The sequence below is a fragment of the Macaca fascicularis genome, chromosome 8, assembly GCF_037993035.2.
Source record: "Macaca fascicularis isolate 582-1 chromosome 8, T2T-MFA8v1.1".
NCBI classification, from domain to species: Eukaryota; Metazoa; Chordata; class Mammalia; order Primates; family Cercopithecidae; genus Macaca; species Macaca fascicularis.
In genome coordinates this window covers 109773114-109799567 of record NC_088382.1, presented here as the reverse complement: position 1 = coordinate 109799567, position 26454 = coordinate 109773114, and the positions used below count along the sequence as shown (strand labels likewise).

The 26454-nt window shown below is 41.2% G+C and overlaps 2 protein-coding genes and 1 long non-coding RNA gene across 11 annotated transcripts in view; 1 reads left to right on the top strand and 2 right to left on the bottom strand.

Moving 5' to 3' along the window:
* Window positions 1–16346, bottom strand: part of SPAG1 (sperm associated antigen 1) — a 78283-nt gene extending 61937 nt beyond the window's left edge. For all 6 annotated transcript variants that reach the window (XR_012416562.1, XM_045398559.3, XM_073999218.1 and 3 more), the window contains exons 1-3: window positions 16273–16346; window positions 12025–12166; window positions 6773–6932 (exon numbers count right to left, since the gene is read on the bottom strand). Coding sequence is in view for 5 of the 6 variants with exons in the window: in XM_045398559.3 (XP_045254494.2) it covers window positions 6773–6932; window positions 12025–12164 (300 nt within the window). In the remaining variant the exon portion in view is untranslated. The remainder of the gene's footprint in view (window positions 1–6772; window positions 6933–12024; window positions 12167–16272) is intronic.
* Window positions 16347–20684: 4338 nt separating this feature from the next.
* Window positions 20685–24784, bottom strand: POLR2K (RNA polymerase II, I and III subunit K). 4 transcript variants are annotated; one of them, XM_065519474.1, is made up of 4 exons: window positions 24327–24784; window positions 23124–23193; window positions 22614–22706; window positions 20685–21416 (listed from the first exon to the last, which is right to left on the bottom strand). In XM_065519474.1, the coding sequence occupies exons 2-4, from the start codon at window positions 23182–23184 to the stop codon at window positions 21394–21396; spliced, it is 177 nt and encodes a 58-aa protein (XP_065375546.1). In that variant the 5' UTR covers window positions 23185–23193; window positions 24327–24784; the 3' UTR covers window positions 20685–21393. The 4 variants fall into 4 exon arrangements, with proteins under 4 accessions (XP_065375546.1, XP_045254492.1, XP_045254493.1 ...); XM_045398557.2 differs by lacking the exon at window positions 24327–24784 and adding an exon at window positions 23757–23904; XM_045398558.2 differs by lacking the exon at window positions 24327–24784 and adding an exon at window positions 23829–23904.
* On the top strand, window positions 23989–25818 carry LOC107130659 (uncharacterized). The gene is made up of 2 exons (XR_001493072.4): window positions 23989–24053; window positions 24405–25818. It is a non-coding gene; the product is annotated as an uncharacterized lncRNA (long non-coding RNA).
* The last annotated feature ends 636 nt before the right edge of the window (window positions 25819–26454 follow it).

Genomic DNA, 26454 nt, shown 5'->3' with positions numbered 1-26454 from the left:
TGAAATCAAGCTGTCTAAATCCTGAAAACAAGGCCAAAAAGTCTGGACATAAAGTGCTATAGTGCTATTTTTGACTGGTAGATTAATTACCATATTTTTGAGCTCAAGCCAATAAAATGAGAAGGCTGAAAGTTTAAAAAGCAGCATTATAAGTTACAGAATGCATATACCTCAACATTGTTTTTAGATGTTTTAAAATTGTTTTTAACCCCAGAAAAATATAAATAAAATAAAGTAAACAAAAAAACTGGTTCTCCAGAATCTGTGAGATACATATATTTTATATATATATGCACACACACACATATATATACACATACACACACACATATATACACACACACACACACACATATATATATATATATATTTTTTTTTTTTTTTCTTTCTTTATTTTAGGCAGAGTCTAGCTCTGACTCCCAGGCTGGAATACAATGGTGCCATCTTTGCTCACTACAACCTCCACCTCCTGGGTTCAACTGATTCTCATGCCTCAGCCTCCTGAGTAGCTGGGATTACAGGCATGCACCACCACACCTGGCTGATTGTATTTTTAGTAGAGACAGGGTTTCACCATGTTGGCCAGGGTGGTCTCGAACTCCTGACCTTAGGTGATCTGCCCTCCTCGGCCTCCCAAACTGCTGGGATTACAGGCATGAGCCACTCATGCCCAGCCAAAAAATAATTTCTTAAGCAAAATGAAACTGAAGAAACTCTGAGAAAATATAAGTAAATATGTATCTGGTGGAGAGAAAACCTTCCTAACTATAAAAGCTGATGAAAAGATCTTAAAGAATAAAATTAAGAGGATAGCATAAAATTTTTAAAAAATAAAAAACACCACACACAACATTTAAAAGGTAAACAACAAGCTAGAGGAAAATTTACAATATACAGTACAGAACTCTTACAAAACAATGAGAAATACATTAATAGAAAAAATGCAAAAATTAGCTGGGCGCGGTGGCATGTGCCTGTAATCCCAACTACTCGGGAGGCTGAGGTAGGAGAATCACCTGAACCAGGGAGGCACAGGACAGTGATTATTGAAAGAAAGTGGAACAAATGAGGTAAGCCCTACATTTGCTCCAACTCACTGTCTGCAGTTTCCAGGCTGCAGCACAGTTAAAGTACCCAAACAGAACCCTGTGGTCTTGCTGAATTCAGCAGACAAAGTTTGGACGTTAGGAAGACCAAGACTATGAGGTTTCAGGGGGAAAAATATCAGAGAGGAGGAAGCTGTACAGCAAGAGAGCTCTAAAGATAACCTGAACAGCCTTGTATCTATTTGAAAAATTGAATTCACAGTTAAAATCTTTCCTACAAAGAAAACCCCAGGCCTATACAGTGTCAACAGTGAATTGAAAAAATTTAAGAAAGAAATAATACCAATTACATACCAACTTTTTTAGAAAACAGAAGAGGAGACAATACTTCTCAACTCCTTCTATGAGGCCAGCATTACCCTGCTACCAAAACCAGGCAATGGCATTACAGGAAAATAAAACTATTGACCAATATCTCTCATGATCATAGACACAAAAACCCTTCACAGAATTTTAGCAAATCAAATCCAGGAATATATTTGTAAAAGATATATCATGACCAAGTAGAGTTTATCCTGGAATGTAAGGTTGGTATAATATTTGAAAACAATCTACATAATTTACCTTATTAACAGACTACAAAGAAAATCATCTGTTCATCTCAATAAATGCAGAAAAAGCATTTCACAAAATTTAAAACCCATTCATGATAAAAATTCTCATCAAACAAGGAACAGAAGAAAACTTCAACTTGATAAAGGGCATCTACACAAAATTTAAAGCTCACATTATATTTCATAGTGCAAGTCAAAATGATTTCCCTGTAAGACTGGGAAATAGGCAAGGATATCTGCTCTTACCGCTTCTACTAAACTGGAGGTTCTAGCCAGTTCGATAAGGCAAGTTAAAAAAATAAATAAATAAATGGCAGACTGGAAAAGAAGCAAATCTCTCATTTTTCACAGATGGCATGACCCTGCAGGTAGAAAATCCAATGAATCTACAAAAACATTCCTAGAACTAATCCATGAATTTAACAAAATTGCAGGATATGAAGTCAATATGAAAAAGCAATTAGATAAATATAAACTTGTACAATTAAAAATTGAAATTAAAATTAGGTATCTGGAGTAGTCAAACTTACAGGAACAGCAATAGAATGGTGGTTGCTAGAGGATAGGGGAGTGGGGAAAATGGGGAGTTGTTTAATGAGTATAGCGTTTGTTTTGCAGGATGAAAAAGTTCTGAAGAGTGGTTGCACAACCATGTGAACATGCTTCACACTACTGAACTGTACACTTAAAACTGGTAAAGATAATACATTTCATGTAATATGTATTTCACTATAATGAAAAAAACAAACTTTCATAACTGAGGTGACAGGATGAGCAAAACATTGAAATTACAAAAATATTAACATTTATAATAGCATGAGCTACATGTAATGCTTAGGAATAAGTTTAGCAAAACTATGCAAGAACTATATACTGAAAACTATAAGACATTGCTGTAAAAAAAAAAAATTGAAGACTTAAATGAATGGAGAAATATACAATGTTCATGGATCCGAAATCTCAGTATTAAGATGTCAGTTCTTCCAAAATTGATCCATAAATTCAACACAATCCCAATTCAAACACAAGCAAGTTATTTTATAATAAGCAAAAGACCTAAAATAGCCAAAACAACTTTTAAAAAGAACAAAGGTGGAAGACTTGCACTAACTCCAGCCTCTTTTTTTTTCAGCCTTTTATTACAGTAAAATTTCAAGAGTTACTGTAAAACTATTGCAATCAAGACAAGAAGGTAATAAAGATGGACATTTAATATAATGAAACATGCTACTGTGGACAGACTGCCTATGGGGTAGCCTTGCTTATCAAGGAGTATAAAATAAATAAATAAATATAAAAATTAAAATAATGAAACAGAATTGAGGGAGTCAGAAATAGACGTGCACATAAGATCAATTGATTATTTTTTTTTTGAGACAGTCTTGCTCTGTCATCTAGACTGGAGTTCAGTGGCACCATCTCAGCTCACTGCAACCTCTGCCTCCTGGGTTCAAGCAATTCTTGTGCCTCAGCCTCCTGAGTAGCTGGGACTACAGGCACATGCCACCATGCTCAGCTAATTTTTGGTATTTAGTAGAGATGGGGTTTTGCCACGTTGGCCAGGCTGGTCTTGAACTCCTGACCTCAGGTGATCCACCCACCTCAGCCTCCCAAAGTGCTGGATTACAGGCGTGAGCCACTGTGCTCAACCCAGTTGATTTTTTTTAAAAAGATTTTTTAGAGATGAGGTCTTGCTGTGTTGTCCAGCCTAGAGTTAAACAGCTATTCACAGGCTTGGTAATAGTGCACCATAGCCTAAAACTCCTGGGCTCAAGTGATCTCCTTGTCTCAGCCTCCACAGAAACTGGGACTACAGGCATGCACCACCACACCCAGCTTTGGTCAACTGAGTTTTGACAATGGTACCAAGAAATTTAAAGACAATATTTTATTAAACGGTGCTTGAATACTTTTTGTTCAAACACCAATACGAAAATTAAAACTGATTATAGACCTAGATATAAGAATTAAAACTATAAACTTTCTAGGAGAAAAATTAGAGGTCCTGGATTAAACAAAGATTTCTTAGATAAAACACAAAAGCCCAAACAATAAAGAAAAGATTTCATCAAAAGTTAAAACTTGTACTCTTCCAAAGATACTGTTAAAAAAAAATGAAAAGAGGCTGGATGTGGCGGCTCACACCTGTAATCCCAGCACTTTGGGAGGCCAAGACGGGCAGATCACCTGAGGTTGGGAGTTTGAGACCAGTCTGACCAACATGGAAAAACCCCATCTCTACTAAAAATACAAAATTAGCTGGGCGTGGTGGCTCATGCCTGTAATTCCAGCTACTCAGGAAGCTGAGGCAGGAGAATTGCTTGAACCTGGGAGGCAGAGGTTGCGATGATCTGAGATTGTGCCATTGCACTCCAGCCTGGGCAACAAGAGCAAAACTCTGTCTCAAAATAAATAAATAAATAAAAGAAAAGATGGCTGGGCATGGTGGCTCATGCCAGTAATCCCAGCACTTTGAGGGGCCAAAGCAGCCCAGGTATTCAAGACCAGCCTGGACAACATAGTGAAGCCCTGTCTCTACAAACAATTAAAAAAAAAAAGCCAAGCATGGTGGTGCACACCTGTGGTCCTAGCTACTCTGTAGGCAGAAGTGGGAGAATTGCTTGAGTCTGGGAGATCAAGGCTGCAGTGAGTCATGATGGTATCACTGCACTCCAGCCTGGGCAACAGAGCAATGTATCTGATAAAGAACAAGTACTTCATAACTCAATAAGAACACAATGCAATTTTGTTTTTTAATGGGCAAAGGATGTAAAGACACTTCACAATAGAAGTTACATGAAAAGACACTCAATGTCATTAGTCATTAGAGATACGCAAATTAAAACCACAATGAGATACCTGGTAGAGTGGCTAAAACTAACAAAACTGACAATACTATGTGCTGACCAGGATATAAAGCAGGTGGAAATTTTATATATTGCTGTCAGGATTGCACAATGGTACAGCCACTTTGGAAAACATTTTGGCAGTTGAAACATAGTATATTTAGGGCTCAGTATTATCTAGGTTTTAGGCATCCACTGGGGGTCTTATCAAAGGTAAGTGGGTAAACAAACTGTAGGATATTCATACAATTCAATACTACTCAGCAACTCAGAGGAATGAACTATAGACACAAGCAACCACATAGATGAATCTCAGAAGCATTATGTAAGTGAAAGAAGACACACAGGAACGACAACATACTGTATGATTACATTTATACACAAGTCTAGAAAAGGCAAAACTATGCTGACAGTTCAGTGGTTGCCAAAGCCCAGGCAGTGGGGTCTGCACTGACCACAAATGGGCAAGAGAAAAGTTTTAGTGGTGATGGAAATGTTCGGTATCATATACATTTGTCAAAACTCAGTGAAATGTACACTATAAAGGTGGTAATTTTTATGGAATATAAATTTTACCTCAATAAAGCTGATTAAAAGAAATCTGTAAATATTTAAGAAATTTAAGTGACAGATCCATGAAAGATAACTCAACTTTACTAGTAATCAAAAAATATACTACAATAGTCCTCCCCTTATCTGTAATTTTGCCTTCTGTGGTTTCAGTTACCCACAGTCAACTGCAGTCCAAAAATAGGTGAGTACAATACAGTAAGATATTTTGAGAGAAAGAGAGCTCATATACACATAACTCTTACAACAGTATGTTGTTATAATTGTTCTGTTTTTTTAGTTATTGTTCATCTTTTACTGTGCCTAATTTATAAGTTAAATTTTATCATAGACATGCATATAGAGGAAAAAACATGGTATATTTAGGCTTCAGTACTATCTGCAGTTTTAGGCATCTACTGGGGGTCTTGGAAAGTATGCCCCAAAGATAAGAAGGGACTATGGTACTACCATTTTTTCAACTATTTAATTGACTAAAAATGATTACAGTATCCAATAAAGAGTACCTAAAAATGGGCATTTTTTTTTTTTTAAATAAAGAAACCAGGTCTCTCTGTATTGTCTAGGCTGGCCCCAAACTCTTGGGTTCAAGCAATCCTCCCTGAGTAACTGGGACTATAGGCACACACCACTGCACCTGGCTTGGGCATTCTTATACACTGTTGGGGTTGATGTATGAAGGTACAACTTTTCTGAGAACATACGTTTGAAAAGCCTTAAAAACATTCAAACCCTTTGATCAAACAATTTAAATTTTTTCTCTCTCTCTTGCTTTTCGTTGTTAGACAGGGTCTCACTCTGTCACCCAGGCCAGAGTGCAATGACACCATCACAGCTCACGGCAGCCTCAATCTCTCAGGATAAAGCGATCCTCCTGTCTCAGCCTCCTGAATGGCTGGGACTACAGGCACATGTCACCATGTCCAGCTAAGTTTTGTATTTTTGTAGAGACAGCTCTGACTATGTTGCCCAGGCTGGTCTCCTGGCATGAAGTGATCCTTCTGACTCAGCCGCCCAAAGTACTGGGATTACAGGTGGTGTGAGCAACCACACCTGACTAAGCAATTTGAATTCTAATAATTTATCCTGAGGAAATAATCAGGGAGGTGCAAAAAATAGGCCAGGCATGGTGGCTCATGCCTGTAATCCCAGCACTTTGGGAGGCCGAGGTGGGCGGATCACCTGAGATCAGGAGTTCGAGAAGCCTGGCCAACATGGTGAAACCCCATCTCTACTAAAAATACAAAAATTAGCCAGGCATGGTGGCATGTGCCTGTAACCCCAGCTACTGGGGAGGCTGAGGCAGGAGAATCATTTGAACCTGGGAGGCAGAGGTTGCAGTGAGCCGAGGTCACACCACTGCACTCCAGCCTAGGCAACAAAGCGAGACTCCATCTCAAAAAAAAAAAAAAAAATTACAAATAAACATGTTTATTCAGCACTATTTATTGAAGATGATTAAATTATAGGTTTTTTAATAGGATGGAATATTATTCAGCTAATTTAAATGCACACATGTATGGACGTGCACACACACACAAATTTGCAATGTTCCCCTGGGTGTAAAAAGCGACCAATCCTGCCTAATTGACACTAGAAGCCCTTTACGGACAAACAAGAAGCCTAGGATTTCAGATAAGTAAACACATATACAATGTCTCAACAATATCTGTGGAAAATTGGTATTACTCTATACCTTTATATCATCATCAATTTTTTCCCATTCTTCAGCTGTAAAACTGGCTGCTGTTGCTGCTGGTTTATCTTTCCTCAAAGCTCTACTTTCAGGGGCCAAGGCTTCAAGGTGCTTTTCACAAAATTCTGTAAGTTCAGGATAATATCCTTCCTCGCCAGACCTTAAAAAGAAATAAATAAGTTTTAGAGTTAGCACCTTATTTAGGATCATCTAGACCAGTGGTTTGCAGGCTGGGTTCCATGGAGCCCTAACGTTCTGTGGAGATCTCAAGGGCTGCTTCCCAGTCTCTTTCCTCAACCCGCACAGTCTCAATTTTTACCCATTAATCTACGGAACGATACAATGAAGAAAAAAAAGGAACTCCAAAGGAACCAATTTTCATCATACACTTTAAAAACTGGATAAGGGTGACTGGGGCGGGGTGGTCCCCAGCACCGTGGAGGCAGTGGGGCTGCTCCGCGGAGTTGGCGTGGGTTCTGGGTTCATCCCGGCACCACCACGTGAATGGGTTCCTTTAAGATCACTCTGAGGTCTGACCTGCGGCTGGCATAAAAAGTACTCTGTTCCTGAAAGTACACCTTTCACAGCAGTCTTATAGTTTGCAACAGAAGAATTTCAGAATTTCAAGTTCCTGCTCCAAGAAGTGCAATTATTATCAATGATGGAATATTAATATATCCCGTACAGACTGCTGGAAATGTTTTTCTAAAACATGGTTCAGAACTGCGAATTATTCCTAGAGTCGTGATGGAAGTTGTTAATATTGCCTGCTTGGAACATACAATTACCTTTCAGAATAAATATTGGTATTTTTTGTTGCCGTAAAATTGAAATCAGGCATTTAACGCACGATGAAAACACCAAGAGTCAATGAATAATAAGACTCATCTGTCCCTTTTTGTTGTCTGTACTCTTCATGTGAAGAGGGAATGCATATGAATTAAGCGTAATAGTGTCACAGAACATTGCTACCTCACACACAAACAGGTAGTTCATTTGGGATAAATGGATTATCCAACTATTTTATAACTGGGCATTTCTGATAATTTTTTGGAAAACATTTGAAACATTAAAATTTACTGAATCTTACATATTTGTCTGAGTTAAAAATATAAAAAGAATTATGGATCATGGATGGCAATTTGTTTGATAGCATCTGGTTTGCAGACTCATAGTTTGATTTTTAATTAAATATATAGCTTATGATGAAGTCAATAAACATATCAATGAATAGTTAACTATATTAAATTTTTATCAGGCTGGGCGCTGTAGCTCAGGCCTGTATTCCCAGCACTTTGGGAGGCCGAGGCAGGCGGATCACTCGAGGTCAGGAGTTCGAGAACAGCCTGGCCAACATGGCGAAACGGACTCTCTACTAAAAGTACAAAAATTAGCCAGGCAAGGCAGCGAGCGCCTGTAATCCTAGCTACGTGGGAGGCTGAGGCAGGAGAATCGCTTGACCCAGAAGGCAGAGGTTGCAGTGAGCCAAGATCACGCCACTGTACTCCAGTCTGGGTGACAGGGAGAGACTCTGTCCCAAAAAAAAAAAAAAATTGTCATTTACTTTTTTTTTTTTTTTTTTTTGAGACGGAGTCTCGCTGTGTCACCCAGGCTGGAGTGCAGTGGCCGGATCTCAGCTCACTGCAAGCTCTGCCTCCCGGGTTTTTACGCCATTCTCCTGCCTCAGCCTCCCGAGTAGCCGGGACTACAGGCGCCCGCCACCTCGCCTGGCTAGTTTTTTGTATTTTTTAGTAGAGACGGGGTTTCACCGTGTTAGCCAGGATGGTCTCGAACTCCTGACCTCGTGATCCGCCCGTCTCGGCCTCCCAAAGTGCTGGGATTACAGGCTTGAGCCACCGCGCCCAGCCCATTTACTTTTTTTTAAGTTTCAAATCTCATGTATCATATAAATTTCAGTTTAATATCAACCAAAGAAACAAAACTTTAGCAAAAATGGAATATTTTCTCTTCAACATATGTATGTTCATATGTTCATTTTGTACATGATATTAAACTCATAAAGTCAGTATTAGAGACTGGCAGAAAGATAATTTGGACTTCCTTTTCAACAAAGATTTTCTGTTCATAGTTAAATTTTTTTTTTTCAAAGAGGTAGGAAGAAAATGGCAGATAAACAGCTTAAACAAAACACCCTGAAATTCAACCACTCAAGGAACAGAATTCTTTCCTTAGAGAGTTAAATGGAGACATCTGTTCCTTTTATTTTAAGGAAAATCAGTCTTTTCCCATTCTTTTGTAGGTCTGTTCATTCTTACATTTCTAGAAAAATATAAAATTTCATTTCCCACTTTGGGAGGCCGAGGCGGGCGGATCACAAGGTCAGGAGATCGAGACCACGGTGAAACCCCGTCTCTACTAAAAATACAAAAAATTAGCCGGGCGAGGTTGTGGGCACCTGTAGTCCCAGCTACTCGGGAGGCTGAGCCGGGAGAATGGCTGGAACCCGGGAGGCAGAGCTTGCAGTGAACCGAGATCGGGCCACTGCACTCCAGCCTGGGCGACAGAGCGAGACTCCGTCTCAAAAAAAAAAAAAAAAAAAAAAAATTTCATTTCCAAATTAAATTTTAAAAAACAATTCCAAGTTCAATATATTATCACTGAATTAGGCTATTCATAGAATTTCTTGGAACCAACATTATTATAACTGTAGCTTTCCAACTGTTTCATCCAATAAACTTTTCATTTTTATTTATCCATCCTTGACCAAGTATACATGATAATATTCTGCTAAAAAAGGGAAAACAATTGATATTACTGATTTTTCACTTTCCATCAGCGTCTGGCTGGGGACCAACAGGGAAGACAGGAAGCTAAAGGTGATGAAAGAGAAAAAGGAAAGAACCCAGCGATAAGGAATAGGGATAGAGGAAATAAAGAACCACCACAGAGCAAAAGGAATTCTAGATTCCTGGAAAGTAGCTCATGCTCCACAAGTGTCTTCTGCAATAGAACTCTGGTCTCTAAATGAAAATAGCTTAAGAGATCCAAAGAGGCCCCGGCACTTTGGGAGGCCAAAGCAGGAGGATTGCTCAAGTCCAGGAGTTTGACATCAGCCTCGACAACATAGTGAGATCCAGTCTTAAAAAAAAACACACACAAAAAAAAAAAAAGAAGAAAGAAAGAAAGAAAGAGAGAGAGAGAGAAAGAGAGAGGGAGGAAGGAAGGAAGGAAGGAAGGAAGGAAGGAAGGAAGGAAGGAAGGAAGGAAGGAAGGAAGGAAGGAAGGAAGGATAAAAGAAAAGAAATCCAAAAGAGGTGTCACAGGTTGGTACTCCTCAGGACAGTGTTCTTGAAGTGGGTTCCTTGAACACCTGCATATCAATCAGCCAGCTCCACTGGTAAATCACATGTTCCCTGGCCCTACCCCAGATTTTTTGAAGCAGAATTGCTGGGAATAGGGTCCTCAAATATGCATTTTTAACAATCACATTTGATGTATATTCAGTGGGACAGTCACTAGGATGGGGCTCTACCCTGAAAAGGTCCTGATTCCCTGCCTTCTGGTATTACCTTCAGGCCTCCCCGCCACCCTCCATGTGATCAGCGTGTGGTGGGTCACCCTCCTTTGTTGTCAGGTGATATGAAGTGGGAAAGTGCCACCAGCCTAGGTTGGTGAGATAAGCTTATCTCCTAATAGCTTTTTTTTTTTTTTTTTTTTTTTAAATTTTTTGAGACTGTCACCCAGGCTGGAGTGCAGTGGCACAACCAGGGATCACTATAGCCTCCAAGGCCAAAGCAATCCTCCCACCTCAGCCTTCTGAGTAGCTGGGATTACAGGTCGAGATAATTTTTGTACTTTTTGTAGAGACAGGATTTTACCCTGTTGCTCAGGCTGGTCTTGAACTCCTGAGCTCAAATGATCCACCTGCTTCGGCCTCCCAAAATGCTAGTGTTGCAGGCATGAGCCATCACACCCCACCCTAATGGCTGCTTTCACAACTACTTTACCTTCTCCTAGAAAATGTAGAGAAGCCAAGAAAAATGCCCTCCTGGATACTAATTAGCCTAAGTCTCATGCTGGCAGTAGACCTAGGTGAAACTCTCCAAACTAACCATAGGATCAAAACCACTATTTTGGGACCTACCATGCATGGGCAAAAACAACAATCTCAATATTTGAGAATTTTCTTCAGTATTTCTTGTGGGCGGCAAGCCACCCAGGTGCTGAGGCAAGAGACCAACAGCACGAGCTGTTCCAGTGTAATAAAATATATAAAATAAAAATAGTTATACTAGATATAGATCATAGATATGATTATATATATCATTAATCATTAGTTTGTAGCAATTACTCTTTATTCCAATATTATAATACTCCTCATTTTACAATCATAACCTAGGAAAAACCAGGCCATACAGAGATTGGAGCTGAGGGGACATAGTGAGAAGTGACCAGAAGACAAGAGTGCGAGCCTTCTGTTATGCCCTGGCAGGGCCGCCAGAGGGCTCCTTGCTCTAGCGGTAATGCCAGCGTCTGGGAAGATGCCTGTTGCCAAGCGGACTGTGGTTTAGCGGTAGCGTCAGTGTCAAGGAAGAACACCCGATACTTAGCAGACCGGGAAAGGGAGTCTCCCTTTCCCCAGGGGAGTTTATAGAGAAGACTCTACTCCTCCACCTCTTGTGGAGGGCACCTCTTGTGGAGGGCCTGACATCAGTTACCCGGAGGCCTAACCATCTCCCTGTGATGCTGTGCTTCAGTGGTCACGCTCCTAGTCCGCCTTCATGTTCCGTCCTGTACACCTGGCTCTGCCTTTTAGATAGCAGTAGCAAATTAGTGAAAGTACTAAAAGTCTCTGATAGCAGAAATAAAGACGTAAGCTGTGTCTCTCTCCCCTCCCTTTCTCTCTGTCTCGGCTGCCAGGCAGGGAAGGGCCCCCTGTCCAGTGGACATGTGACCCACGTGACCTTACCTATCATTGGAGATGGCTCACACTCCTTACCCTGCCCCTTTGTCTTGTATCTAATAAATATCAGTGCAGCCTGGCATTCGGGGCCACTACTGGTCTCTGCGTCTTGGTGGTAGTGGTCCCCCGGGCCCAGCTGCCTTTTCTTTTATCTCTTTGTCTTGTGTCTTTATTTCTACAATCTCTCGTCTCCACACACGGGGAGAAAAACCCACTGACCCTGTGGGGCTGGACCCTACAATTTCTAACGTAGCTTTTACCTTTAGAAGGCAACAACAGGATAATTAAAACGGTCATACTAAAACATGAAATGATTTTAAATGCTTACCTGAGCACGCAAAGAATTTTTTCCAGATGTTTAACATCTGAACATTTTTCAATGTATTTGAAATCCAGATGTTCAATGGGAATTTTAAATGTTTTTGTTGTTCCAAAGCCCCACAATGATGGATAATCTTTGGTGGTCATAGCTGAAATACAATATTTAAAAGTTATTAATCTAATGTATAAATAATACTCAATTTGGATAGTAGTAACCATGTAGGTACTTGTTTGTATTTTTTGAAGTTTTTAAATTTTTTTGTGGAGACAGGGTCTCCCTATGTTGCCCAGGCTGGTCTCTAACTTCTGGCCTCAAGCAATCCTCCTGCTTCAGGCTCCCAAAGTGCTGGCATTACCAGCATGAGCCATTGTACCTGTCCCACCTAGGTGTTCCTGGACCAAACTGAAGGTTGGCCTGCTAGTTTTTGTGGCCCAATAATGAGATGCAGATGAATTGAGGAGGAAGAGAGTATTTATTTCTGCAACTGGTTACAGGGAGAAGGCCTGGAAATTATCGCCAGACCAACTCAAAATTACAAAGTTTTCCAGAGCTTATATACCTTCTAAGCTATATGTCCATGTGTAAGTGTGCATTCATCTAAAGACATAAGTGATTAACTTCTTTTAATGTATAACTAAGGTCTGAGTCCTGAAGACCTTCCTCTGGGGTCTCAGTAAATTTACTTAATTTAAATGGGTCCAGGTGCTGGGGCGATTACCCTTATCTTGTCTCCTGCTAAATTACGGAGGTTTGGGGAGTTCCTTCAGACCCCCCATAAACTTATTTGTGGAGGTCTGGGGAGTTTCTTCAGACCCACAATAAAACTTGTTTAATCCTAAATGGGTCCTGTTAAAAATTCCTTTGCTATTTTGTCATGCTTTAAGGCCCAGGGAAGGCCTAGGCAAAACTCTTGGTGAGCTTTTGTTACATCCCAGCCTTTGTCTAAGGGCACTGGCTTCTAATATTTAACTTAACCCCTCAGTCAGTACTGAAACCGTTGTTATGGAGGCCTGTGTTAGTGAGACCTGGCCTGCCACATAGGTACTTCTGTATAAAAGGAGGTGGAGTGTTTTGTTTGTTTTTGTTTTTGAGATGGTGTCACTCTGTCACCCAGGCTGAAATGCAGTGGTGCAATCGTGGGCCACTGCAGCCTGACCTTCTGGACTCGGTGATCCTTCCACCTCAGACTCCTGAGTAGCTGGGACTACAGGCACGTGCCACCACTCCCAGCTAATTTCTCTTAGTTTTTTTGTAGAGATGGGGTTTCACCATATTCCCCAGGCTGGTCTCGCACTCCTGGGCTCAAGTGATCCTCCTGCCTTGGCCTCCCAAAGTGCTGGGATTACAGGTGTCAGCCATCACACCCAGCCCTTCTAGGTACTTCTGTAGGAAAAGAAGGTAGAGGGTTTTTTCCATGGAGGAAGTCTACTAATTTTGAATTCTCTGTCCCTGATAACAACAGTTAACATTTATGGAGTTAAATTACTATGGGCCATACATGGATTACCTCACTTAATCTTTACTTAAGCGAAGCTGGAATACAATGACAGAGGAGGTTGTGGTGCCAAAACTGCTTTTTAAGATTTTTTTAATGTTAATTTTGAATGACCTTCTGTTAGTTTAGCTGTCTGTTAACATCCCATTCTTTGTGATTCACTACAAACATAAATAATAACATCCTTTCTGTAACTTGCCTTAACACAATCCTTTTTCCCACCCCCTGCCTCCTTCTTCTCCCCGCCACACAATGAACTATGTTCTAAGGGCACTAAGGGCACTCTGTACATACCTCTCTCTCTCTCTTTTTTTTTTTTTTTTTTGAGATAGAGTCTTGCTCTGTCACCCAGGCTGGAGTGCAGTGACACAATCCCGGCTTACTGCCACCTCCTCCTCCTGGGTTCAAGCGATTCTCCTGCTTCAGCCTCTCGAGTAGCTGGCATTACAGGTGTGGGCCACCACGCCCAACTAATTTTTGTATTTTTAGTAGAGATAGGTGGTCTTGAACTCTTGACCTCAAGTAATCTGCCTGCCTTGGCCTCCCAAAGTGCTGGGATCACAGGCGTGAGCCACCGTGCCGGGCTCTGTACTTACCTCTCTCAGCGCACATATTTGAATTATGTTTATTTGCCTTCCCTTCTAGATTGTGAAAGAGCTTACTTTATTTATCCTCATAGCTCCAGGGCTAACATAATAAGTAGTGCCTATACCCCTTCAGAAACATTCACTAAATTTAATTGAATTGGGAATAAGGAGGCCTTAGAGAAGTTTACTTTAAAGATACTGCTGCTAATGATAATGATAATAATAATAGCAACAAATATATAGTTATTAATGTATGCTAGGCACCATTCTCAGTACTTTACATATATTACTTCATTTAATCCCTCAATTACTGTATCGGGTAGATTTTATTTTAAGTGATGTTAGTAATAACAGTTAACATTTATGGAGCTAAATTACCATGTGCCATAGATGACCTCACCTAATCTTCAAAACCTCTCTCATAAAGGATATTAATAATTATTCCTATTTTATAAATGAGCAAGTCGACAAGTGAACTAAGGATAAGAGTCTCAGTAGGCTAACTACAGAGCCTACATACTTAACCACTGTACCAGTGATTTTCAAACGGCAGGTAGCAACCCATAAATAAATTTAGTGAGTTGCAATTAACATTGTTTTATAATGAGATGGAATACAATAAAAAATGGACTACCTGACATATAATATTAAAGTAAATATTGCTTTATAAAAACTTTTACTTCATGTCTACATAAATGGAAATTATGTGTTTATATAAATGCACGAGGTTATCAAGTAAACTATATTTCTTATTGTGGGTCACTGTCAAAGGTTTTAAAAAAACCCACTGTACTTGGGCAATAATTTTAAAAACAAGAAGTAGCAATGGGTCTAATTCATAGAAATATTTCTTTCAACCCTCTGGGAGTCTGTTTATATATCAGACCTCTGCAGAAAAGGATGACACTGTCCACTTCTCCAAATTCCTGCCGGCTTTGACTTAGGTATAAGATATAGACGACAGTTCTTAGGCTTCAGGATGAGACCTAGCTGATAAATTAGATGTGGCTTTCACCTCATACTTGCAGGGCCTATTGATGAATGGCTCCCATGACAAGGATAACCTTAAGGGTAGAAGTTACAGGAAAGCAAGATGAAGAACTTGTAAATTATTAATGCTGCCCAGAACAGAATGGGTTGCCTTAGGAGGATTTTTCCAAAGAATGGGGGATCTATGGTGGGAGAGATGTAAGCATCTAATGGGATTAAAATAGATTACCTTGAATTGAAGGTATTTTGCAACCCCTGAGATTTTATGATTTCAATAAAATGTGATTAAAAACACATGAAATGATAGAGCCATCTCTTACCTAATCAAATGAATTTCATTCTGAACACCGTTTTAACATTTCTGAGAATTTTTTTTTTAAAGACTAATCAAGTGCAGTAGTGAGAAGGGGAGAAAGAGTACAACAAGGAGTTGGATCTATAACTGAACAATTAAGTGAGAGAATTCACTACCTTTGGACCAAGTCTCTCTGAGAATCCTTTTTGAAAATTACCATTTTTTTTCCTTTTCTTTCTGTAGGATACACCTCAAGACTACTGAATATCCATCTCAAGTTCCAAAAACCAAGTTATACAATACTTTAGAACTCTTCCACCTCTGTTTGCAAAGTCTGTCTCTGATTGGGAAAACCTTCGGTCCCAGCTGGATTTACAGCTTAGTAATACCTCCAGTTCAAACTGCTGGGGCGTGCTAACGCGAAAAGCTGGGTCTCTCCCACCGAGGCACCCTCTTTCCTGCATCCACAGGGCCGAGCGCCCCCTGCAGTCGGGGACCGAAAAGAAACGGCATCCTGCCGCCGTGGCAACGGTTTCTATGTACAGCGGCGCCAGGACCCGCCGGGAGCCGGGAGCCCCACGGCCCAGCCGCAACGGTCTCAGTTGGCTCCCCAGTCCCTGGCTTGGGTCACCAGGGCTGACTGCGATAGTGGACCCGGGAACTCCAGCGTTGCCACCGCGCCCCGACACCCGCCACCGTCCCCCGCGGCCTGGAAAGCCCCGTGTGTTCCCCGGCCCTGAAGGACGTCCACCCCATGGCTCCCTTTCCCTCGCGGCCCACCGCCCCTTCGCCTCCCCGCCTCGACCTCTCACCCCTGCTCCGGGAAGTAAGGACTGAGATGCGACAGGTCTTCTATTCCCGGCCGGCAGGTACACACAGGCACTCACCTGGTTCTCAGCGCGCCGCCTCGGAGAGGTCGCGGCCGCCGCACCGACTCTAGCTGCGCTACAGGTGCTAAGGGAGGGGCTGGTCGCCCGGCCCGAGCCAAAGGCGACAGGCTGACGGCCGGGGCGGGGACTAGGCCTCTGCCACGCCCCGACCTGCTGTCCGGCAGATCTGCCCACCGGCCCCATGTTCACCTTCCCCGCCTTCACTGGCAGAGGGCCATTTGGGCATAAGACTTGGTGTGAGATGTCCCCTTACTCTCGTTTGAGTTTCAATTTGTTGTAGAGAGTTAAAACGCTGGAATCGGCTGGGCCCAGAGGGCTCAGGCCTGTAATCCTAGCACTTTGGGAGGCCGAGGCAGGAGGATGGCTTGAGGCCAGGAGTTCGAGACCAGCCGGGGCAACACAGTGAGAGCCTGCCTCTACAATATATATATGAATATATATAAAATATATAAATATTTTATTTATATATATAAATAATTTTTAAAATTTTTTATTGTATTCATGTATTTAATTTTTTGGAGACAGAGTCTCGCTCTGTTGCCCAGGCTGGAGTGCAGTGTCGTGATCTTGGCTCACTGCAACCTCTGCCTCCCGGGTTCAAGCGATTCTCATGCCTCAGCCCCCCAAGTAGCTAGGATTACAGATGCCCGCCACCACGCCCGGCTAATTTTTTTGCATTTTTAGTAGAGATGGAGTTCACCATGTTGGCCAGGCTGGTCTTGAACTCCTGACCTCAAGTGATCTGCCAGCCTTGGCCTCCCAAAGTGCTAGGATTACAGGCGTAAGCCACCACACCTGGCCCATAAATAAAATATATTTTTAAATGCTGTTAGTGGTCTGTTATCCTGGACTGCTATATTCCCTGCTAAGTAAATTGATTACTCCTATTTAACTATAAAAATGTAATTAAAATTTCAGAGTGCACTGCAACCAAGATTTACTTACTTCTTCCTCTTTAAACAAAAGAGTAAATGAAAGACAAGATTCCCTCTTCCTTTTCATGCATTCCACATTTTCTGAGTGCTGGTTATGAGTCAGGCACCATACTCAGCACAGGGATGAAAAGGTGAATAAGACAAAATACTAATACAACTCAGATGAGTAAAACAATAGAGGTTACTTGTCAGGAAATTTACTTCAGTTTTATAATTTCAAATAGTTAAAATAGATCATGAAGATCAAAGTTCATTTACAGTGCCTGGCAGTTCTGTAAATTTATTTCTCTTTCCCTTTTGCACTTAAATTAGAGATCTGCAGTCTGCTACCAAGCACTGTTAGTGGCAAAAATTCTAATGCTTGGCAGGACATGGTGGCTTATGCCTGTAATTCCAGCACTTTGGGAGGCCAAGGCAGGCAGATTGCTTGAGCCCAGGAGTTCAGACCAGCCTGTGCAATATAGTGAGAGGCTTGCTCTATAAAATAAATTTTAAAATTTTTAAAAAAAGATCACTTTAGTCTTCATAGAGATAAAAGAAGGTATCATCCAAGAAACAAGGAGATAAGGCGAGGCCTGGTAAGGTCACTTAGCCAAGTAACAAGGGGTGGCGCGGGTGTTTGGACCCAAAGCCTTACACCAAAGCCCATATTGTTTACTAAGCTCTTAATTACTAACCAATCCATCAGTAAGTCCCATTGGCTCAATCTCAAAATGTAACCCACAGCCAGATACTTCTCACCACCTCCACAACTACAGCCCTGGCCCAACCACCATTATCACTAACTTTTAACTATTACAGATGGTCTGTTGTTTCTTTGTTGCCACCTGTCCTATATAGTCTATTCTCACACAACAGCCTGGTGATTCTTCACATCAGACCAGGTCACCCTCCTGCTTACTGTCCCAATGGCTTCACATCACAACACCCTAAGTGAGCTGGCCTCTGCCCATCTCTGGAACTTCATCTCCTTCCATTATCCCTCCTGTCATGAAGTTGGAGTCACATGGGCCTCATTCTGAAGTGGGAACAAGATTAAGCTCACTTTCCACCCCAGGGCTTTTACATGGAGTGTTTTCCCTGTTTCAATAATGTTCTTTCTCATTCTTCAGTCCACTTTGTTCAAATAACCACTCCACCTAAACTTATTACACAGAACTTATTCTAAGGAAGGGTGAGGACATGTGTGTATTATGTATGATGAGGCAACTTGTCACCCAAGCTGGAGTGCAGTGGTGCAATCTTGACTCACTGCAACCTCCACTTCCTGGGTTCAAGCGATTTTCATGCCTCAGCCTCCCAATTAGCTGGAATTACAGGCATGTACCACCACACCCAGGTAATTTCTGTATTTTTAGTATAGACAGGGTTTCACCATGTTGGCCAGACTGGTCTTGAACTCCTGAGCTCAAGCGATCTTCCCGCCTTGGCCTCCCAAAGTGCTAGGATTACAAGTGTGAACCACTGGCCGGGCGCGGTGGCTCACGCCTGTAATTCCAGCACTTAGGAAGGCCGAGACGGGCGGATCACGAGGTCAGGAAATCGAGACCAGCCTGACTAACACGGTGAAACCCCGTCTCTACCAAAAAAAATACAAAAAACTAGCCGGGCGAGGTGGCGGGCGCCTGTAGTCCCAGTTACTCGGGAGGCGGAGGCAGGAGAATGGCGTGAACCCGGAAGGCGGAGCTTGCAGTGAGCTGAGATCCGGCCACTGCACTCCAGCCTGGGTGACAGAGCGAGACTCTGTCTCAAAAAAAAAAAAAAAAAAAAAAAAAGTGTGAACCACCACTCCTGGCTTCATTTCTGATTTCATTTTTGAATTTTTCGTAACTCCAATTTCTTAAGATAGCTATCTTAAAGCACTTTATCTCTATACTCCCTAAGATTATTTATAATCATAATTCTTTCAGTTTGATAATAAAGCTGAAGTTAAAAGAAATAAAGTGAATTGGCCAGTCATTGAGGGGCAGGGCTGAATTTGAACAAATTTCCATTCAGTACTTTTCCCATGGACAAAGATGTGCTTTTCAGTGTGTCCAGTCAGCAAGCAGTTTATAGGGTACCAAGTGATGTGCTAACATCAAGCTCAAGCTTACTAATTTTCATATTGACAGAGCACTATTCAAAAGAATATTTTTAAAGCAATTTTATATCAGTTTTTTCCTTGAAACTGTCTAGGTAGGTAAGAGGTAAAATTTCTTCTAGTTAATAGATGAAGGGAGCACAAAAAGGTAAGTGGCTGACCGAAAGCAGTCTGAAATACTTTTTGCATTAAGTTCTTCTGTCCAGTTAACCAGATTGACAATATTTAATTAAACTACTGATATGCAAAGGACTTAGTCTAAAATTAGAAGAGTTAAGAGAAGTGTATTATCCCATAAGTTGGGGTTTATCTGCTTAGGGAACTGTCATAAAGAAATAACATGTATTGGGACTCCCATATCTAAAAAGTTCAGGAAGTAATATATTAGAATTATAAAATTATGAAACCTCAATTTCATTACCAGCCTGGGCAATGTAGTGAGACCTCATCTCTACTAAAAATCAAAAGAATCAGCCAGCATGGTGGTACGTGCTTGCTGGCTATTCAGGAAGCTGAAGTGAGAGGATTATGTAAGCCTGGGAGATGGAGGCTGTAGTAAGCTATGATCATGCCACTGCACTCCAGTCTGGACAACAGAGGGAGACACTGTCTTAAAAAAAAAAAAAAAAAATCTGAGCATGGCAGTATTTCATATAGCATGTAATAAATTTATAGAATTTAATATATGAAGATGGTAGTAAAAATACAGGTGTTTTTTTTTTTTTTTTTTTTTTTTTACAAAATATCATGGACAATATTTTGAATGTCAAAGACAGACATAGCTATTAATAAAGTTGGAATACATCTAATCTTTAAAATGCACATCAGGCTGGCCAACATGACATTCCACAACCATGGAATCCTTGAACAGAATAGCATGTAGGTGTGACCATTAATTCTACATCCCAAAGATCAGGTTAAAGACTTAAACATTTATCCAATAATTCAGTGTAAACCAATGCTCCCCTCCCCAGCCCTTGACTCAGGGTGTTGCTCTGTCCATCAGGCTGGAGTGCAGCAGCACGATTATGGCTCACTGTAGCCTCAAACTCTTGGGCTCAAGTGATCCTCCCATCTCAGCCTCCCGAGTCACTGCCTGTTCTTTTTATATCCTAAAAGTAGAACTGTTGACCTTAATGCGTGATTACACCTGGGAAACTGCACTTGGCTTAATAGCCTGCTTATTCACTTTGCTTGGGGTTGATTTTGCCTTACAGAAAACAAAGTTTCCCTTCATAATTCTGAGATTTAAAAGAGAGTCAAACATTATATGAAAATACAGAAAGGCCTACACCTAGTAATAAATGAAAAACTGAACTCAAGATGATGTATGCGTATTGACAACAAGCAAAATGGTATACTCCATATCAAATGACACAGTGACACGGACAGTGGTTTCCAATAAATTTATTTAATCAGAACTTCAGAGGGTTCTAGAAACCTGCATTTTTAACAAGGACTGCAGATGATTCTAGGTTTTGATTAAAAGTATGGTTTGGGGAAGCAACTTTACCCTTTATTGTACGTCAGATTACATATACAATAAAACAAAAAGTAATGTAATGGAACAAAAAATTGCTTTATACAGAATATTAGTAGATACCCAAATACAATATGGTCTTAAAAATAAAATCATATGTATATATAGTTGTATTCCTAAGTACAGTAGTGCCCCCCTCATCCAAAGTTTCCCTTTCTGTGGTTTCAGTTACCTGTAGTCAGCCACATTCTAAAATAGGTGAGTACTGTAAAAGAAGATATTTTGAGAGCAAGAGAGACCAACCACATTCACATAACTTTTATTACAGTATGTTAGCATTGTCCTATTACATTGTTATTAATCTCTTGCTATGCTTAATTTATACATTATACTTTAACATATATATATCTCTCTCACACATATATCATAGTATATATAGAAGAAAACAGTGTATAAAGGTTTGGTACTATCTGAGGTTTCAGGAGTTCACTGGGGGCCTTGGAATGTATCCCCCAAAGATAAGAGAGAACTACAGTATGCAAAATCGAAATACAACAATCAGAAACGTTAAGACAGCAAATCCAAGTATAAGTGAAGACACTCCTCTGAATTCCCAGGTTTCATCGAGCATCAAAAACAACCACTGTATTAATTTTAGTTAAGGACAAAAACGGTACTTAAACATTATTAAAATTGAAGATTTCAGTCACTTTCTCTTTGCAATAAGCTGGTTATTTAACTTAAAATACAAAAAAGAATGGAATTCACTATTTACTATGATAACTGGTTTTTAAATAAACTAAAAACACTTTCAATTTTTATCACCACCTTTTCCATAAAATGTATCGAAAAACACTAAAGCAGGCCAGGCCCGGTGGCTCATGCCTGTAATCCCAGCACTTTGGGAGGCTGAGGCGGGCAGATCATGAGGTCTGGAGATGGAGACCATCATGGCTAACACGGTGAAACCCTGTCTTTACTAAAAAATACAAAAAATCAGCCAGGCATGGTGGCGGGCACCTGTAGTCCCAGCAACTCGGGAGGCTGAGGCAGAAGAATGGCGTGAACCCGGGAGGCAGAGCTTGCAGTGAGCCGAGATCACACCACTGTACTCCAGCCTGGGCGACAGAGTGAGACTCCGTCTCAAAAAAAAAAAAAACACTAAAGCAATGTTAAAGGTGATAATCTGTCGATTTAAAAAAAATGTGTTAGTTATAGCATAACAATTTACTCAGTATTTTCTTTTTCCACATAGGATCACACTATGTTGCCCAGGCTGGTCTTGAACTTCTGTAGCCTCCCAAAGTGCTAGGATTATAGGTGTGAGCCACCATGCTGGGCCTACTCTCAATGTTTGAACAATTTGTATGCTCAACTTTTTCCATTAGGTAATATATGCAATATTTGTATTTCTTCTTGTGAACTTTAGCTTGTCCATAAAATCAAGCTCAAGAATGAATACTTATACAAATGTAGTCATGCATCCATAATGACGTTTTGGTCAAAGATGGATCACATATAAACAGTGGTCGCATAAGATGATGCTACATTTCTGCTGTACCTTTTCTATGCTCAGATATACAAAAACATTGTATTACAACTATCTATAGTATTCAGTACAATAACACGCTGTACATGTGTGTAGCCTAGCAGCAATATGCTATACCATATAGACTAGATGTGTATGTATAGTAGGATATACGGTCTAAGTTTCTGTAGGAATGATGAAATTGCTTAAGGACACAATTCTCAGAATGTATCCCTATCATTCATCTTTATCAACCCCAGCATTATTCATTTCCTCCTACCTTATATTTAGAAAGCACAGTTAAAAGGATACATCTTTTAGTCCTTTTCTTGTACATTATTCTGTATCCACATTCTCTGCATCTGATTGGATCCCTAGATTTTATTTCATTTTCTGTGTGACATTCTAGAATTAAAAAAAAAAAAAAAGATTTACTCAATGCCTAAAAGGAAAATATTACAGACAAATTATCTTAACTACATTTTTCACCTAAGGCAATTCAAAACACTAAAATATACTCAATCTCAAGGATGTGCTGCTATTATTAAATGTATTAGGTAGGAAAGAAAAGGGTTGTAGGCCATGCATATTTCCAGGAGAGAGAATGAAATCTCAATGAGTTTTGTTTTTTTCTGTTAGTAAACGGAAGACCAAGGACGAACCCAGGTCTACTGACCTCAAGGAGATTTTTTTTTTATGGTTGCTAAAGTGTTCTACTTTATAACTTTGAAGACCAGTAACTCATTTAAGCAAAGAATAAATGTAACAATTTCAAAAAAACTTAAAAAAAATATTCTTACTTTATGTAAGTGTTACTCTTACCTCCACAGATATATATCATTGGTTGCTGCTTTGGAGGTTGAACGTCCTTCTGGGTGTCCATTGTTAGCCCCTGAAATCACAGACTCAAATACTGAATATCTCAAAAGGGCTTCTCACAAGTCCATCTGGGCCCATTTTTCTCAGGAAAAGCTAAAAAGATCCCAATTCCTAATCTGCTCCTTTCCCCAAATCCTACAGGTCTCAAGCACGAAATGCATACACACAAGTATTGAGCGTTTACCCGAAACTGGACATAATAACTACTCCATACATGATAGGCTATTATAATCTTCGTAACAATGCTCGGAGACATCACTCTTATTTTATAGATGAAGCGACCGATATTTAGACACGTTAATTTCCGCAGGATCACTCAGCTACTAAAAGTCAAAGTGATACAGATCTGACTGTAAAGCTCGCGTCTTCGTTTAACACAAGTTCTATTTTTCCCAAACTCTAGTAGAAGTTAGCCAAAAAAAAATTATATCCCTCAACAGGGGAACAGGCTAACCGAAGGAAAGAACAATGAAATAACTCCTATTGGCTAAACATCTAAACTAAAAGAAAATAGGGAAAAGAACGATAGCATGGACTGTATCCCCAGGCACTCTCAACTCTACCCCCATACCGGACCTTTTTACTCCAGGTGTCTTTCCAGTTTTGGCCCAGATATCCACCACAAACCCCAATCCGCCAATTCGCTACCTACACAGCACCGAAAAACTTCCCACTCCGCGTTTCCAAATACAACCCTCTCGTCTAGGCGTCAAGACCAACTTCCGGCGCTGGTACATGACGCACAGTGGAGTCTCTGTCTCTCTCTCTCTCTCTCTCTCTCTTTCTCCCCGCCTCTTCCGCCCCAGGCGTGGCCCGAGAGTCCGGATTGCGCAAAGGCGGTAAAGCAGGGGCTTTCTGTTAGATTTTACGGGTGTAAGTGCCTGTTTGTTCCCCAGCTATTTTAATTTTGCAGGAAAGCACAGCATTGTAACAGTTATGCAAGTACAAGGCGGTGTGTGTTTCTGACTAATGTAGTGGTACAAAGTAACACTTTTCCAGAAGCGTAGATGGTTAGGAGAAAAACCGAGATGACACTTTTCATGAAGTACTAGGCTAGCCGTTATTCGGACGAACGTAATAGAATCGACTACACCAATGATTTTCACGTGGAAAACACTTTTCCACATTGGTTTTAAAAATGGATACCTGTAGTGTGGCAGTGGGGCAGCTGCCGCTTATCCTTCTCTTGATTTTGTTTTTGCTTTCTGGCCCTTTCTCTTATAGGCTACTGAGAGGTGACAACGTGCCAGCAGACCTCGCTCGCTCTCCGCGCCTCCTCGGCCTCTGCGTTCGCTCTGGCCACGCTGGAAGTGCCCTTCAGCACGCGGCTGCGCTGTGGGGGCCCCTCTCTGGGGCTGGCCGAGGCCGTAGCCGGCTCCGTCTGCTCGCTGGGAGGTGAGGGAGAGGCGCGGGCGGGAGCCGGGGCTGCGCGGGGCGCTCGCGGTCCGGCGCAGTTTCCGGGCGGGCGCGGCCTGCCGGCGCCTGTTGGGCTTGATCTGGGGAAGTGCCCCCTCTAGGCTGCCGGAGTGCCCGGGACTAGGTGCTGCAAAGTCCCGCGGCCAGTGCCAGTGAGAAGTGAAGCCGCCTGGGCTTCTGGGACGAGTGGGGACTTGGAGAACTTTTCTGTATGGCTAAAGGATTGTAAGCACACCAATCAGCACTCTGTGTCTAGCTAAAGGTTTGTAAACGCACCAATCAGCGCTCTATGTCTAGCTAATCCGGTGGGGACTTTGAGAACTTTTCTGTCTAGCTAAAGGACTGTAAACGCATCAATCAGTGTTCTGTGTCTAGCTAAAGGTTTGTAAATGCACCAATCAGCACTCTAAAATGGACCAATCAGCAGGATGTGGGTGGGGCCAGATAAGGGAATAAAAGGCCGGCGGAGCCAGCAGAGGCAACAGGGTTGGGGACCCTTAGCATGCTGGAGAAGCTTTGTTCTTTTGCTCTTGGCAATAAACGTTAATGCTGCTCACTGGGTCCCAGCTGCCTTTATGAGCTGTAACACTCACTGCAAAGGTCTGCAGCTTCACTCCTGAAGCCAGTGAGACCACAAACCCACCAGAAGGGATGAGTAACTCCAGACAGGAGGAACAAACAACTCCAGATGGGCCACCTTTGTGAACTGTAACACCACAAAGGTCTGCAGCTTCACTCCTGAGGCCAGTGAGACCATGAAGGAACCAACGACTGGAAGGAACGAACAACTCGAGACACACTGTCTTTAAGAACTGTAACACTCACTGCCCGGGTCCAAGGCTTCATTCTGAAAGTCAGCGAGACCAAGAACCGACCAATTCTGGACACACTACTGTTACATCCTTTGCCGAATCCGTTTACTTGTTTTAAAGCAAAGGCTAGCGTGATGGTAGCTACATGAACAACTCCCACTTAAATCTGAGAGATTTTGGTAGCTTTTGTTGTCTACTCTCCCTCCCTCCGTTCTATGTATTCCACCATAGAACAACAAAACACTCTGCTCAGTGGAGGTGTGTTCTTTCACATACCAAAATTTCAATATGATGGATCAGTTGGGTTCAGAACGTTTACGTTGGTTTCCCTTTTTTGCAGAAGATATTTTACTTAGTAGGGTGAAGAAAATGAAGCTACCTAAAAAAATTAAAAAACAACTTGTTAATAACTATTTTAAAGTTAATGAAAGAAGTAGGCACTCTTTCCCCCAACACGCAATATGTCTGATATTTTATTAAGCAGGTTATACTCCTTTCGGGCTCTCCATCCAGAAATCTGAGAGCTTTGAGCTTCAGCTTTCACTTCCAGAAGTTCAAACTCCTTCTGTTGCATCTCCCCAGACCAGCTTGAGGGATTTAAGTTGATCTTTCCCAGGAAGATGCCATTTAAAAACCTTTCAGGGGAACAAGTAGTTCCTGGCTTCTTTCTTCACAGACAGGCTTACAGAGCATAAATATTTTAACCATTAGTACTGTCACAAAGTACCTTTCCTCTTAACCAAAGAGGTGATCTAACAGAAGAGGCACAATAGGCTTCCCTTTAAGAACTATTAGATGGAACCATTGTTAACCTAAGAGAGATGACAGAGTGTTCCCAAAAGTCATACTTTCATATTTACAAGCTATCTTGTATTCTAACTCTCCAGTTGAAATATCAAGATAATTCTGGTGCAGAACAATTATGGAGATCAAAATGGATCAACATAGGTAGAATACAAATGGGTCCTGGGGCCCTACAAAAGGGCAAGGTAATGACAAGTCATAGCAAGAAGATTCAGAATTTCAACAAGAATTTATGTTGGTGC

Coding starts and splice junctions, on each gene's coding strand:
- POLR2K (XM_065519474.1), bottom strand. CDS start 23,184: ATGGACACCCAGAAGGACGTTCAACCTCCAAAGCAGCAACCAATGATA. Junction 22,707..23,123: donor AATGATATATATCTGTGGAG/GTAAGAGTAACA, acceptor TTTTAATTCTAG/AATGTCACACAGAAAATGAA. Junction 21,417..22,613: donor CAAGAAAAGGACTAAAAGAT/GTATCCTTTTAA, acceptor AAATTAATACAG/TGGTTGTTTTTGATGCTCGA.